A 14,393-nucleotide genomic window follows, 5' to 3' on the forward strand; every position below is an offset into this window, starting at 1 on the left:
CATTTTCAGCAAATTTAAATGCCGAGCTATTGCTGCAATTTACATCCCCTTTTCTCACAGATAAAGGCAACCCATGCTCCAGCTTGTCTGCCAATTCGAACAGCTTTGCCTTGCTCAGTTTTTGTAAAACTCCCTAAGTCACTTCTTACACCCCCAGAAAACTCATAGTGACTGAAAGAGCCACTACTACACAAAGCATGCCCTGTTTAAACCAACCTAATTCAACACCCAAAACAAAAGACACTAACTCCTACCACTCGCTGCCTTTGAGTCCAACAACCCTAAACCCACGTTGGAATTGTAGAACTGTAACCCGACAAGTAGCCCCAATTTGTTATGGACCGGACCAGACCAGACCCCTTCAAAATATTTTAAGAAGGTAGCCTAGACCCTAACTTTTTGTTTTCAAGGTAGATTAGAAGTGGGTGTTCCAGATGTGATGCAACTGGTCAAACCACTTGACATTAAGCAAAACACAATTTATTTAAACACTATACTTAAAATACAAACAAAAGAAAGAGGAATTTAGAATATCTTAACTACTAGAAAACTTAAGCGAATAATAGATACAGTACCTATTACTAATTAACTGTTCCAATTTAGTAACATCCAATCACCACATCCCTTGGCAAAAAGGTAAATTCAGAGACAGATTTTTTTCATTGAATCCCTACAATGCGGAAACAGGCAATTTGGCCCAACAAATCCACACCCACTCTTGGAAAAGCATCCCACCCAGACTCACACCCACTCCTGCCCCCAGTCCAAATCTATCGATATCTGTGGGGTTCTTTAGAATTGATCAATCTTTTATAATCAGTTTCTAAGTTTAATTTGAATCAGGGTTATAATAGAAACTTGATTGAGAATAGTGCTTTGAAGTTGTCTGTTGCCCCAAATCCTCTCAAGTTTTACTGATCACCAGAAAGGAAACAGTGTAAAGCTAATTTTAAATACTGAACACTTGAGCTGTGTTCTTTATGTGGTGGCCCAAGACATATTCAGATTTTATGTAGTAAATCAATATGACTTATTTACATGTTTTAAGTGCTATTAGAACTAAATCTATCTAAATCTTTAACTTGAGTTCTAGAATTAATACAATACTTCAGATATCTGCACGTTTACTCTGTATGCAAAATAAACACTTTTAGAAGCTTAAATTTTAATTTTACCACTGGCAGAATAAGAATTTAGAAGATCTTTCTACTTTTTTTAAAAACCCAATGCCTTGGATCACTTGGCAGTCAGTGACAAGATGTTTTTTTTTGATATTTTGTTTATTAGGCACTACAGTCATATAAATGAAATGATAGAAACAAGTTTGACAAAATTGAAATTGGGCTCAGCTGCAGCAGGCCTCCAGGCTTTATGATATACCTCCAATAAATTATTAGAGATGGAGCTGTTGTCAGTTCAACGATCTCTATTGCAAAAGTCCTAAGTGTTCCCTTTATCTAAAACTTGAATGTAGTTTTCTTTTGATACAGGATTTTGTTTGTGTTTGACCTATGTTTGTAAACAGGGAATTTTGCCATTTCCTGATTGCTCCTCTCAATGGGTGGTGTTATACATAGATAATTTACAATATAAAACAATACTTGTTACTGCCCTTGCAGCAGTTGCTGGAGCTTTGCAGCTCAAAGACTTTAAAACACATTCTGATAGGCACTTGCAACATTTAAATACTGCCAATGTTCACTTTTGTCTTGGCATAATAATTAATTAACCTCTGATCTAGTGTAATACCATTTTCTAATTTATGAAACAGCTTTCCTTATTATGAAGGATTTTCCTAGTATCTTAATTATGCAAGATGTGGGGAAAAATGAAGTTAGTTAGTTAGTTTGTATGAAGTTAGTAAAATTGAAGACCAGTGATTTAAAATGAAATTGATTATTTATTGGAATGGGAATCAGTTTTTGAGTAGCTTGAACAAGAGAAAACCATTAACAACAAGCAGTATTAGGTGAATAATTCAGATGACAAAAGGTGAGGTATGAACCTTTTGGATATCCTTCCTGTAAGTTTATGTAGTACATCGCTAACAATGCAAAATCAGCACAAAACAAACCATTGTTTCCAAAAATCACTACAGGAGACCTTTCAAGAACCCCTTAAAATACTCCACAACCTCTCCAACAGCTAACAAAGGCCTGTCATGTTGCCATTGAAATTCCTGTGATTCTGCCAAAACAAATCCCATGCTGGAACCTAGCCAAAATGACTGGGACTAATATAGTGAAGCTGTCTAAAAAGGGGTGATTTGAATCTCTGTAACAGAATGCTATCACCACTTGTTGGCATTCTCATTGCTATCACTAATTTGAGCACCTCCTGGCACTTCCACGAAGAAAGATCCCTTGTTGGACAACTACGACATAGGTCCCGCAATGGCAATATAACCATCTGAGCAGTTGGCAGATTACAAAGGCTCTGTGATAGTGGTAGATTGTGTCTTTTCACATAAATGCACCCCCAAATTGCTGAGAGCACAAAAGAGCCAATTGATAAAACACAGAGTAAGACATCATCATCTACTATGCCAGATAATGACTTGAATCGCTCTAAAAGATACCACCATCATCTGCCCAGATAAGACCAGAAGGAATAGGAACAGAAGTAGACTGTTCAGAAGTAGACCCCTCAAATGTGCTCTGCCATTAAATAGGATCATGGGTGATCTGACATTCCAGCAGCACTTTCCTGAACTTTCTCCGTAACCCTTGATTTCCCCTACTGATGAAGAATCTATCTGTCTGAAGTGAAGGAGGTTTTTAGCTGCAATGAAAAAAGGGAAGGTGACCAGAGGAGATGGAATCTCCTTCCAACTCGAATATCTTCTTCAACTAGACCGAAAGGACTCCCATTGCTGATTTGATACAATGGAATTCTGGTGTATGGTGGGTGACTGTTGCCATGCTCAAATGAAGCAAGCCAACTGGCAACCAAAAAAGTGATGACAATCCTGTGTGTTATTTATTGACTCCTGAAACCTATCTTCAGGAAAAATGGCTCTCCTGCGAACTTGCAAATGCAACAAGTTTTGTCTGTCAGGACATAGGGACCAAATCCTGGCAAATGAAACTAGGTCAAACTAGGATGTCTGGTAAGCGCAGATAAGTTAGACTGAAAGGTCAGTTTTAGTCCTGTATGACTTTATGACAGGATATCAAAGGAAATCTAAGGCTGGTCCTGTCATTGGTCTTTGGTACAGTCTGATCTAAAGGACTAATTGTGAAGCTCTCAAACATCATTCCTGTGCATCCTCTAAGAATAAGGCAAAGTCAGTTAAATGTCCATTTGAATGATAAAGTCAGTTTGTCTCAGTACTTCAATAGTGGACTGCCACAAAGCTCAGCACTCTAGCTGATGCTGTTCAATGTCTGTAGAAGTGGAATGTCACAATTGAAGTTGGGCAGATTTACTTACATACATTTATTTTCCCAGCAACAACCTTCCATTGATACAAATCCATCTTAGAGACTGTGTAGGGATATTTTTAGCAGTTGGAAGTCAAACTCCATCAAAGCAACAGTCACTGGATTCCATCTTAAAACAGGAGCACAAAGGGCACCCTTCTGTGGCAGTACTATGCTACGTGATCCCACATACCCCTCTTGGAACGAAACTAGAATATGTTAACCTTACATAGCTATGTGAAGAAGGCAGCTGCCAAGGGAGAGGACAATGTGGTCCAGAAACTTGATTGGCACCATATCCCTAAACATCCACTCCTTCCTACACCGACACTTAGTAGCAGCAGTTTGTGCTATCAACAAGAGGTACTGCAGAAATTTGCCAAAGCTCCTTAGTCAGCACCTTCCAAGCCCATGACCACCCCCAATCCAGAAGGACAAAGACAGTAGATACAAGGGAACTTTTACCACCAATCCAAAGATCCAGTCCAAGCCAGTCACCATCTTGGCTTGGAAATATTGCCGTTACTTCACTGTCATTGGGTCAAAATACTGGAATTCCCTCCCTAATGCCATTGTGGATCTACCTACAGTTATAGGTCTGCAGCAGTTCGAGAAGGCAGCTGACCACCACCTTCCCAAGGACAACTAGGACAGGCAGTCAGTGCTTCAGATATCAGATATAGTCCTTGAATAATTTAAAGCCGAATACTTTGCAGCACTATTATGGATAGGAAATACCCACATTTGACTGTTTGATGACCAACTGAACATTGCACAGTGGTGTATCACTGGAACTGTCGAGCAGATCCTAACAACCTGGCTGTCTGTAGCTCAGCGTTCCCCCACACATTGAGTACAATGGCACAACCTTCTAGGAAGTCTAGTAAGTCAAGGAATCAATTGCCTTCTCATCTACTCGGACATTAGAAACAGTTGATTACTGCTTGAAGTTGCACATTTGGACCCAGGGACCTAACCTTTTGACAGTGTCCCCTTGACAGCTTGGGGAGTTTCACAAGACGTTGCAAGCAAACAAACACACGTTAGAAACAATAGTAGCCAAGTTGGGTCCCTGCAGCCAACTCCACCATTTATAAGATCAGAGTGGACCTTATTGTAACTGCAACTCCACATTCCTGTCTATGCCAATTTAACTCTTCAGTCCCTTGCTTACCAAGAAATTGTCCACCTCTGCCTTAAAAATATTCAAGAAAGCTGCCTCCAGCACGCTTTGAGAATAAGTCAAAAAACTTAAGATTCTTCAAGAGAGAAAATATTGCATTATCTTTGTCTTAAATGGGCAACCTGCAAGTGGAAACATTCTCTGGACCTCCAAGCTGTTAGGTCCCTCTCATCAGCTTATATTTCAATCAAATCGTCTCTCACTGTTCTGACTCTCAAAACACTCATGAACGACCCAATACAGGAAATTTCTGATCTTTGATCTTTTGAGAAGCTCATGAGCAAATGAGAAGTTTTAGACTCTCCAGTGTGCAACTATGGTCACTTGGGACATATAACAACTGCTCGATTTAGCAGTGTAAAGGAGGCATCAAGAAATAGATTGTACTATTCCTGAAACAACTAATTGATTCAACCATTTGAATATAAGATTACAGTTTTTGCTCTATATCTACATCCAGTATGAGAGTATGTTGTTAAAGAGATGCTGGACTGGATCAGTTAAGACTGTATTCATTGGAGCTTAGAAGAACAAGGGAGGTGGCGAGATGGGGGCGGAGGAGGAATCTCATAAAACCAGAAAAGGTAAATGTAAGAAGGATGTTGCTGATAACCGAGGGAGTCCAGACCAGGGTTACTGGGTGTGTCACTTAGAACTGAGGTGAGGAGAATTTTCTTCACCCAGAGAGTGGCAAGCCTGTGGAATTCTCGACCACAAAAAGCACTTGAAGCCAAAACACTCAATATTTTCGAGGAGTTAGATGTATTTCTTGAGTCCAGTAACAGGATACTGCTTTGGATGGTCAGTCGTGATCATATTGAGTGGTGGAGCAGGCTCTAAGGGCCAAATGGCTTACTCTTGCTCCTGTTTTCTGTTTGTTGTATTTACATACAAGTACAATGATATGGATCCAATGTTCTGATATCCATAGTAGCTAGTTTTTTGTTTTAAAGTAGCAGTTAAGTTCTATATCTTTCATTCAGAGTCAGCATCGTCATTTTTGAAGTATCTGTATCTTGCAAATCTATTGTTCTGATTTTCTGCACTCTATATACGTAAGCTGTACTGAGGTCTGGCTAGACTCGATTGATAACCTTACCAGATGCTTAACTGTATGACAGGCTGTCAGCCAGTCACCTTGTGTCAGTGACAATGAGGAATTCTACATTACTGTTTGAGCTTGTCAGTGGTTTTGACGGCTGCCAAGGGCGAGCAAAACATGTTAACAACTCGAACAGCTGCAGAAAGAGTGACCAAATTTTAATAAAGTCTGTTTATAGCACATTGGTGAATTCAAATAATAGGCTGCTTGAAAGCCTCTGCCACAAGTCTTTTCTTTAGGTTACCCTGAATATCCGAGCTTCACAGTATCCAAGTTATCCATTATTCAACACTGCGAGTTCTTGACTTCCTCCCATGTAGGATACTTTGGAGTGTTACCAGTCTATATGGAATCGGGATTTCCAACAAGACCTGGAAACCCGTAACTTCGAGGGCTGAGGATACTTGCCCCAATTTTTTCTCAATGTTTAAGCTAAATAAATTCAAATGTTTTCACATTCAAATGTGTGGAGTAGTTCAGGCATTTGTGACAACTGGCACAAAATAAATCAAACCAATAGTGCTTTATATTTTGGAGTTTGAGGAACGAAGGAAATACTCCTTTTCACCTGAATAGTGAGTTTGATGAGTTCCTGATGTTGCATCACAAGTACAATAATCTTGATTATCCAGCTGCTGAGAACAGCACGTAGCTTTCAGTTGAAATGCAATTTGACAGCTTATTGTTGGCAAATGAATCTCAATTAAGTGAAGAAGGGTGGGGAATTGGTGATTCAGTATGTGGGGTGTAAGGAAGACGAGGAGAAGGTAGTTGAGGCAAATTGGGAGTGAATTGGGAAGGGAATTGGAAGATTGTGGGGAAGTATCAATAACATTTGGGACTAAGAAGTCTGTTTCACTGTTGGGAGGGTGTCGGGTGAAAACAGCCATTAACAGTCTAGGTTCTTTGAATGTGAGTCAGTAGGGATGCTGCTGCCATCCTCCTGATTCTACATTTAGTAAATATATTTTAAGAAATGTTTCCTTCCTGGTTTTTACCTAGATTAGTCCCCTAACTGCCTATTAAGTTCTTGTGTGCAGCTGATAAATACAAAGCTTAAGAACCATTTTCTTTTATTTCAAATGTCCAGATGCCATGATGTTTTGTATTTGTAAGGGTGGAACCAATTAGTTGTGTTTGGGCAGGGAAGAAAGCATTGCAAGAAATCAGCAAGGCTAGGGAGCAGAGGCCTAGTTTCTAGAAGCCGAGGACACTGCATACTGCGTTCTGTTCTGCTCCGCACACTTCCAGCTCACACTGAGCATGTTACAGCTGAATGTCTAGACTTTTATATCTCAGGATATACTTAAAATTTGACAAGCTTCAAAACTGTTTAAAGATAATTATATGGAATCAACAACCAGAAACAAGTTAAATTGGCCTGTGAAGCATTAAAGTGGAACCAAATCATTGTCAGCTAGGAGTTTTGAGGGTTACAAAGATATTAAGTGCATCGACATAATTAATTTGGGGTTAAGAGATTAGAGAGCTTGTCTGGTGTGAAGAGAGAGTCGAAAGTATGCATTTTAACCACCTGCCACTACTGGCACCTCTGTTCTCCTTCATAGCTTTCCTTCGCTGGCACAAAGCGCATACTGCCCCAATGGATTCCTAGTTGAGATGAACCATTAGGCTAAAATATGTGTTCTCACCTGTCAGCTGTACATTTGTGGCTGTCTCAATTATTGACAAGGAGTTAGTAAGGTATTTTATGCCTTCCTGTTCAGTTCTGTCTGGTCTTGCTTTATTCTTGCCCATGCCCTGCAGTTGACTCCTCTTCACTCTTGGAAAAGCAAACTACTGTGGAAACTAGACATTTGAAATAAAAAAAATAGAAATAGAAAATGCAAATAATCAGCAAGATGAGCAGTACCTGTTTAAAAACAAAAAAAATTTAAGATTTCAGGCAGTGGCCTTTCATCAGAACTTCTGATGAAGGATCATTGACCTGGAATGTTAACTCTGCTACACTGTTCAGTGCTGCTGCTTGACATGATCAATATTTGCAGCTCCAACATTTTTTTCTTTTGTTTTCATCTTCCTCATTCTTACCATGTGTTCCCATTGTTATGCACCAGACCAAAACCCCTCAAAATATATTGGTAAGAAAGCCTAAACCCTAATTTTTCTTATTTTAAAGGCAAGTGCCAGGCGTTGCACTCTGGGTACAATTTGATTGGTCAGACTACCAGACTTGAAGCAAAACACACTTTTATATACATATACTACAATTAAAATAGAACAAAAGAAAACAGAAATTGGAATAACTAACTCTATTGGAAAACATAACGGAATAATAGATTATTTAATTACTAAACAGTAGCTGTTCCAATATAGTAACATCCCATAAATCCACCTTTTCAAAGGCAAACTCAGTAAAATGGATTGTCTCTCATGCAATTCTCCAGTCCAGGAGGGAAAAATCATCGAGCGAATAGCAGAGAGAGATGTACTGGCTTCCAAACTCCGCTTCAAGACACCAGCAACTGCTAATGAAAAGTAAAACCAAAAATCCTGGGAGCTTGACCCTACCCATTCAGGCTACCTTTATTGTTTCAACTGGTTAAAAAAAAAATCCAAGGCCTCACAAACTGTTTACTCTAGCGTCTCTGAGTAGACTGCTCGGCATCTCTGTCTCACCTATTTTTTAAAGAAAAGGGCAAAATTCACCTCTTAAAACCATAGTATCATCACGCCATCTATATGCACAATTGGAGATTGTCAAGGAAATACTATGTGACCGGATACATACACTTTGATTATTTCAACCTTTTTCCAAGTAATTATACCGTTGTAAAGATGAAAAACCCTTTGTCCAGATCCAATTTTTGCAATTAACCTTATGACTTTGGTAACTTGGACACTTTCATGCTTTTGGCATCCCATCATTTACCATCTTACAAATAAGAAGGGATCAGCCCTTCTCCTCTTCCTCTAGTTGTCCTCATGTCCAAATAAAAGGAACAATTTCTTTGGTATAATCTATTTACTCCAAGTCTCAAGTAAAGAAATAGACTAAAATCAATGTAATTCCAAGTAGAAAATGCCTTGCAGCTTTGCAGGATGCCAAATAGTTTCAGGTTAAAATGAGTATAGTTTGTGGAAGGTTGAGAATCGTGTGGCTGTCAGAAGTTGTTTTGCAGAAATGTTCACATATGCAGTGTGATGTTGCCTTCAGATTCTGTTTTATGAATGAAAAAATGTTACCAACTTCTCTTTTCACCCAGTGTAGAAATAAATCTGTCAAATATAGCTGAAATAATCAGGCATTAATAATTTAAAATGTTTTGTTTAAATGTTCTGATTCTTTCAATCTTCATAGTGCGTATTCAAAGCTGAATTATTTTTGTATAGGGTAACACTTTGAGTGGAGCGAATACTACTCCCCCCTTTATGTATTTCTATTGAGGTGTATTTATGTTAAAATATAAACCATTGTGTTTAATTCTGCTGTTCAGGAGAATATGAAGTACACAGTGTAAATGATTACTAAGACCTTACCATGTGTTGTCTGCCTGCAAGTCTGATTCTAAGCTCTCTTTCACAGTGCTTCTGATTACTATGATTATGGCCATGGAACCAGCCAGGAGACATATGAATCATATGGTTAGTAGCGTATAATACAAATTCATTATCATAAGACTCTCACATTGTTTTCATAGCAGAGTATTGGATTTAATTTCTACCAGATGAAAAAAACTTGCATTAGCAATTTAATATAAAGGATTTTGTTTTTTTACAAAAATTATGTCATAAAAACAGACTTCTTTTTAGAAAATGTATTCATCAGAAGTGAGCCCACTGACTAGGTGAGCACTTATTGCCCATCCCTAATTGCCCTTGAGAAGGTGATGGTGAGCTGCTGCCTTGAAATACTGCAATCTATTTGGTGTAGGTACACCCAAACTGCAGGAAATCTGTGCCTGTATTTATACTGCACACACCTTACTCACAGGGCTGCCAGTGGTTGCTTAAAGGTGGATTCTTCACTCAAAGGAAAACTGCTTTCTTGTATGAAAAGTTTGTGCATATAATGGGAGCACAAATGAGTTGCAGGGCTACCAGCATCTTAATGTTTCAATTTTGAAGAAGAGAAAGTGAGACCAAGGAGACAATATATTGTTCTCAAGCAACTGCAGGAGCATCCCATGACCGTTTATTAAGTTTGTCTGGACAGAAGTGGATCACCAGGAAAATGCGGATGCAATCATGTAGAAAAAATTGTCATCTCAGGAAGGGTAAGTACAGCTCTTCATGTTGTAATCCTTTCAACCACTTCTTTCATTCTCTCACCTGACTATGTCAAGAATTCCATCCTCTCTATCGCATAAATAAATGTACAGCCACAAGAGCATACAGCAACATGTGTCGTTCTCAGCCCAGGTATACTTGCATCTTTCTTTACTCCCTACGTTACATATGACCATTCACATTTCCTATCCTAACACTTAAATAATCATCACCTTGTCTTAGCAGCTCACTCAGTGTTATAGAAGTCCTACAGTATGGAAGAAGGCCATTTGGCCCATCACGTCCACACGAACCCTCCAAACAGCATCCAACCCAGACTTTACATACTACTGTATCCTTGAAACTCTGAATTTCCCATGGCTAATCCACGTTGCTGGCACAATCCTGGACACTGGGCAATTTAGCATGGCCAGTCCACCTAACTTGCACATCTTTGGACTGTAGGTGAAAACTGGAGTACCCAGAGGATATCCACACAGCCACTGGGAGAATGTCCAAACTCCACACAGTCCGGCAAGGCTGGAATCAAACTTGGGTCCTTGGCACTGTGAGGCAGCATTGCTAACCGCTGAGCCACCATGCCGCCACTTGTACATGCCAGTTATTTGGCTTTAAATTCATTACCTCTCCACCTTCATTCAACCTCGCTTCTTCTCTATCTTGCAGTGAATGCTGTAGATTCATAAACTCAATCTGTGTTTATTTACATTTTCAACATGTATTCACTATCTCTATTGTAGGAAAAGGCAATATATAATGCTAGTGAAAAAGCCAAGTGACTTCAGTGAGGAATTCAGAATTATACCTTTCACCCAAGCATATCGAACACTGATCTGCAATGAACAATGGGTAAGACGAGGTTAATGACCTGCCTGAATATGGTGCTAACAACCCTTCACTCACCTGCATTGCCAATAGTTTACATGTTTGACTTTTATTTGCCATTCTAATCCGTGCTCTTTTCCTCTCTATTGTAGGTATGTTCCAACAGTGAGATTCTTGAAGACTTGGTGGAGGAGGATAATCCCACTTGAATATGCAGTATCCTGTGCTGCATCGCTCCCAGGTTCCTGAATGACTCTCCTCTTGGGTTAGATAATGAAGCACAGAGGTCTGCACATAGTGAAAATGCAGTTGCTAGGATAATTCAGAAGACATCTCATTTGGTTTTCTCTACCCCTCTCTCTCTCTTTCTCTCTCTGTCATCTTTTTCTCTTTCATACTGTCTCTTTTTCATCATCCTCTACCCCCTCAAACTGCTAAGTAAGGATTGATAAGGACTTCAAGAGCCTAACCATGAAAAGTAAACCACTGGCTTCTGACAAACAGTGTGAGGTTTTAAAATAGGAGATAACACAGTGTGAAGCTGGAAGAACACAGCAGGCCAGGCAGCTTCAGAGGAACAGGAAAGCTGACGTTTCGGGTCGGCACCCTTCTTCAGAGGAACCTTTCTGAAGAAGGTTCCTGACCTGAAACGTCAGCTTTCCTGTTCCTCTGAAGCTGCCTGGCCTGCTGTGTTCTTCCAGCTTCACACTGTGTTATCTCTGACTCCAGCATTGGCAGTTCTCACTATCTCTGATGAGGTTTTAAAATGATGGGTTTCAGTACTATGACTGGAGTCATTGCTAGGTTGTCTGGTGCCATCTCCTTTGGCATCAGAAATTTGCATTCCACCAGTAATGGGGCTCTCCCAGAAGGAATCTATAACACGCCATGTAATTTTTATGGAATCTCAGAAGGCTATATATGCACTTTAGGATCCACCTTGGAGAGTCAGACTGGTTGAAACAGGACATGACTTTGAGAAATGATGAGCCTTCACTCCACAGCGCAGTAGTGTTGGGATACTGGATGTGGATGTGCAGTCTTGTGTCAGCCATGACTCAGTTAGAAGCATTCTTACCTTGTGAGTTTTAAGATTTGGGTTAAAGTTGCACAAAAATTAAGCCTGATACTCAAGTGCAATACCGAAAGAGCGCTATCTGTCGAAGCTGCAGTTTTTCAAAAGGAGATATTAATTTAAGGCTCCATGTGTCCGCACGGATGAATGTTAAATATCACATATATGCTATGATTAGGACAGTGGCCTAAGAAAAGGATACAGCATTTGCAAGCAGCTTCAGCTAGAAGTGCTGAACAGACAGTCTATCTTCTGACATGCCTGGCATCGCAGATGTCAGCCTTCAACCACTTTGATTCACTCCACTTGATGTCAAGAAACAATTGAAGACCCTAGATACTGCAAAGGCTATGGGCCCTGGCAAAATTCTGGCAATGGTATTCAAGATACGTGTTCCAGAAGTAGCCACATCTCTAGCAAAGCTGATCCAGTACGGTTAGAGCATCTGTCCAGCATATAGAAAATTGCCCATATATGTCATGTCTATAAAAAGCAGGCTAAATCAAACTGCGTCAATTACTGCCTCATCAGTTTCTGTTCTCAGTCAGCAACAAAATTATGGAAGGTGTTCTCGATAATGCTATCAAGTGACACTTAGTCAACAACGTCTTGCTGATGAATGCTCTGTTTGGGTTATATCAGGGCCACTCGGCTCCATGGCCTAATTACAGCCTTGATCCAAATGTGGACAATAGGACAGAATTCAAAAAGGAATGTCACGGTGACTACCCTTGATATCAAGGCAGCATTTGACTGTGCCTACAATCAAGGATCCCTAACAAAGCTAGAATCAATAGAAATTAGGAGGAAAGCTCACTATTGATTGGAGTCATTACAAACACAAAAAATGATGGTTGTCGTTGGTCGAGAGCAGTGGTCACAGATCATGATTGCAGAAGTACATCGAAGTAATATCCTAGACTTCCCCATCTTCAGAAACAAAATCAGAAATTACTGGAAAATCTCAGCAGATCTGACAGCATGCGGAGAAAGCAGATGCTCTAACCGTACTGGATCAGCTTTGCTAGAGATGTGGCTACTTCTGGAACACGTATCTTGAATACCATTGCCAGAATTTTGCCAGGGCCCATAGCCTTTGCAGTATCTAGGGTCTTCAATTGTTTCTTGACATCAAGTGGAGTGAATCAAAGTGGTTGAAGGCTGACATCTGCGATGCCAGGCATGTCAGAAGATAGACTGTCTGTTCAGCACTTCTAGCTGAAGCTGCTTGCAAATGCTGTATCCTTTTCTTAGGCCACTGTCCTAATCATAGCATATATGTGATATTTAACATTCATCCGTGCGGACACATGGAGCCTTAAATTAATATCTCCTTTTGAAAAACTGCAGCTTCGACAGATAGCGCTCTTTCGGTATTGCACTTGAGTATCAGGCTTAATTTTTGTGCAACTTTAACCCAAATCTTAAAACTCACAAGGTAAGAATGCTTCTAACTGAGTCATGGCTGACACAAGACTGCACAAGACTGTCGGGTTCAATGACCCTTCTTCAGAACTCTAGCAGTTTCTGATTTTCAGCATCCACTGTTCTTTTGTTTTTGCTTTTCACCCATCTTCAGCTTCTTCATCATTTGATTTTCCCTCTGTCTTAATGGTTTGCTGATGATTGCACAAATGGTTAGCATTATTCATGACTCTTTCAGATATATGCCTAAAAGACCTGGAGAATATTTCAGGTTTAGGCTGATAAGTTGAAGTTTTTTTTCTACCTAAATGCCAGGCAATGATCACGTTCCATGAGACAATCCAATCATTGCTTCTTGATGTTTAATGGCATCACCATTGCTGAATCCCCCATTCACGATATCCTGGGGTAAGCCATTGACCAGAAACTAAACTTAGTAGTGATATGAATATCATGACTACAATAACAGGTTAGGGGCTGTGAGCTCTGCCTGATACCCCAAAGTCTTTTCCAGTATCTATGAAGCACAGGTCAGGAGGAATAATCTTCACTTGCCTGAATGTGTGCAGCTCCAACAACACTCAGCTTTTCCTGGTCAGAGCAAGCCTCTTGTTTGCCACCCAATCTAATGCCTTCAAAATGCACTACCTCTATAGCAGACTTACAGTGGCAGCAATATGTGCCGTCTACTAGAAGTGCTGCAGAAATTTACCTAGGCTCCTTAGACAGCAACTTGCAAACCACTACAACTATCATCTTGAAAGACGAGGACAGCAGATACATGGGAACGCCACCAACGGCAAGTACCTCTCCAGTCATTGACTTGGAACCTGACAGCATTGTGGTTTGTACCTATGCCACGTGGATTGCAGTATTTCAAGAAGACAGTTCACCACCACCTTCTCAAAGGCAATTCAGAATGGTTTATAAATTCTAATCCAGCCCAGATCCCACGAATGATATTTTAAGCAATGCAGGTGAGTAATCCTCAGTGTTTTGGTCAATATTTATATTTCAATCAACTATCACAAAACACTGAGTCTGTAGTCGTTATCACATTGCGGTGGAAAGTTGCTTTGGTGCAAATTGACTACCATATTTCCTACATTA

At 40.0% G+C, this 14,393-nt stretch overlaps 1 protein-coding gene across 5 annotated transcripts in view; it reads left to right on the forward strand.

The window, feature by feature from the left end:
• LOC109911429 (KH domain-containing, RNA-binding, signal transduction-associated protein 3-like) overlaps positions 1-14,393 on the forward strand; it is a 157,574-nt gene that overhangs the window by 126,262 nt on the left and 16,919 nt on the right. For all 5 annotated transcript variants that reach the window (XR_007262029.1, XR_007262031.1, XR_007262028.1 and 2 more), the window contains exon 9: positions 9,255-9,313. Coding sequence is in view for 1 of the 5 variants with exons in the window: in XM_048596401.1 (XP_048452358.1) it covers positions 9,255-9,313 (59 nt within the window). In the remaining 4 variants the exon portion in view is untranslated. The remainder of the gene's footprint in view (positions 1-9,254; positions 9,314-14,393) is intronic.

Source organism: Rhincodon typus, chromosome 4 (genome assembly GCF_021869965.1).
Source record: "Rhincodon typus isolate 14 chromosome 4, sRhiTyp1.1, whole genome shotgun sequence".
Taxonomy (NCBI): Eukaryota; Metazoa; Chordata; class Chondrichthyes; order Orectolobiformes; family Rhincodontidae; genus Rhincodon; species Rhincodon typus.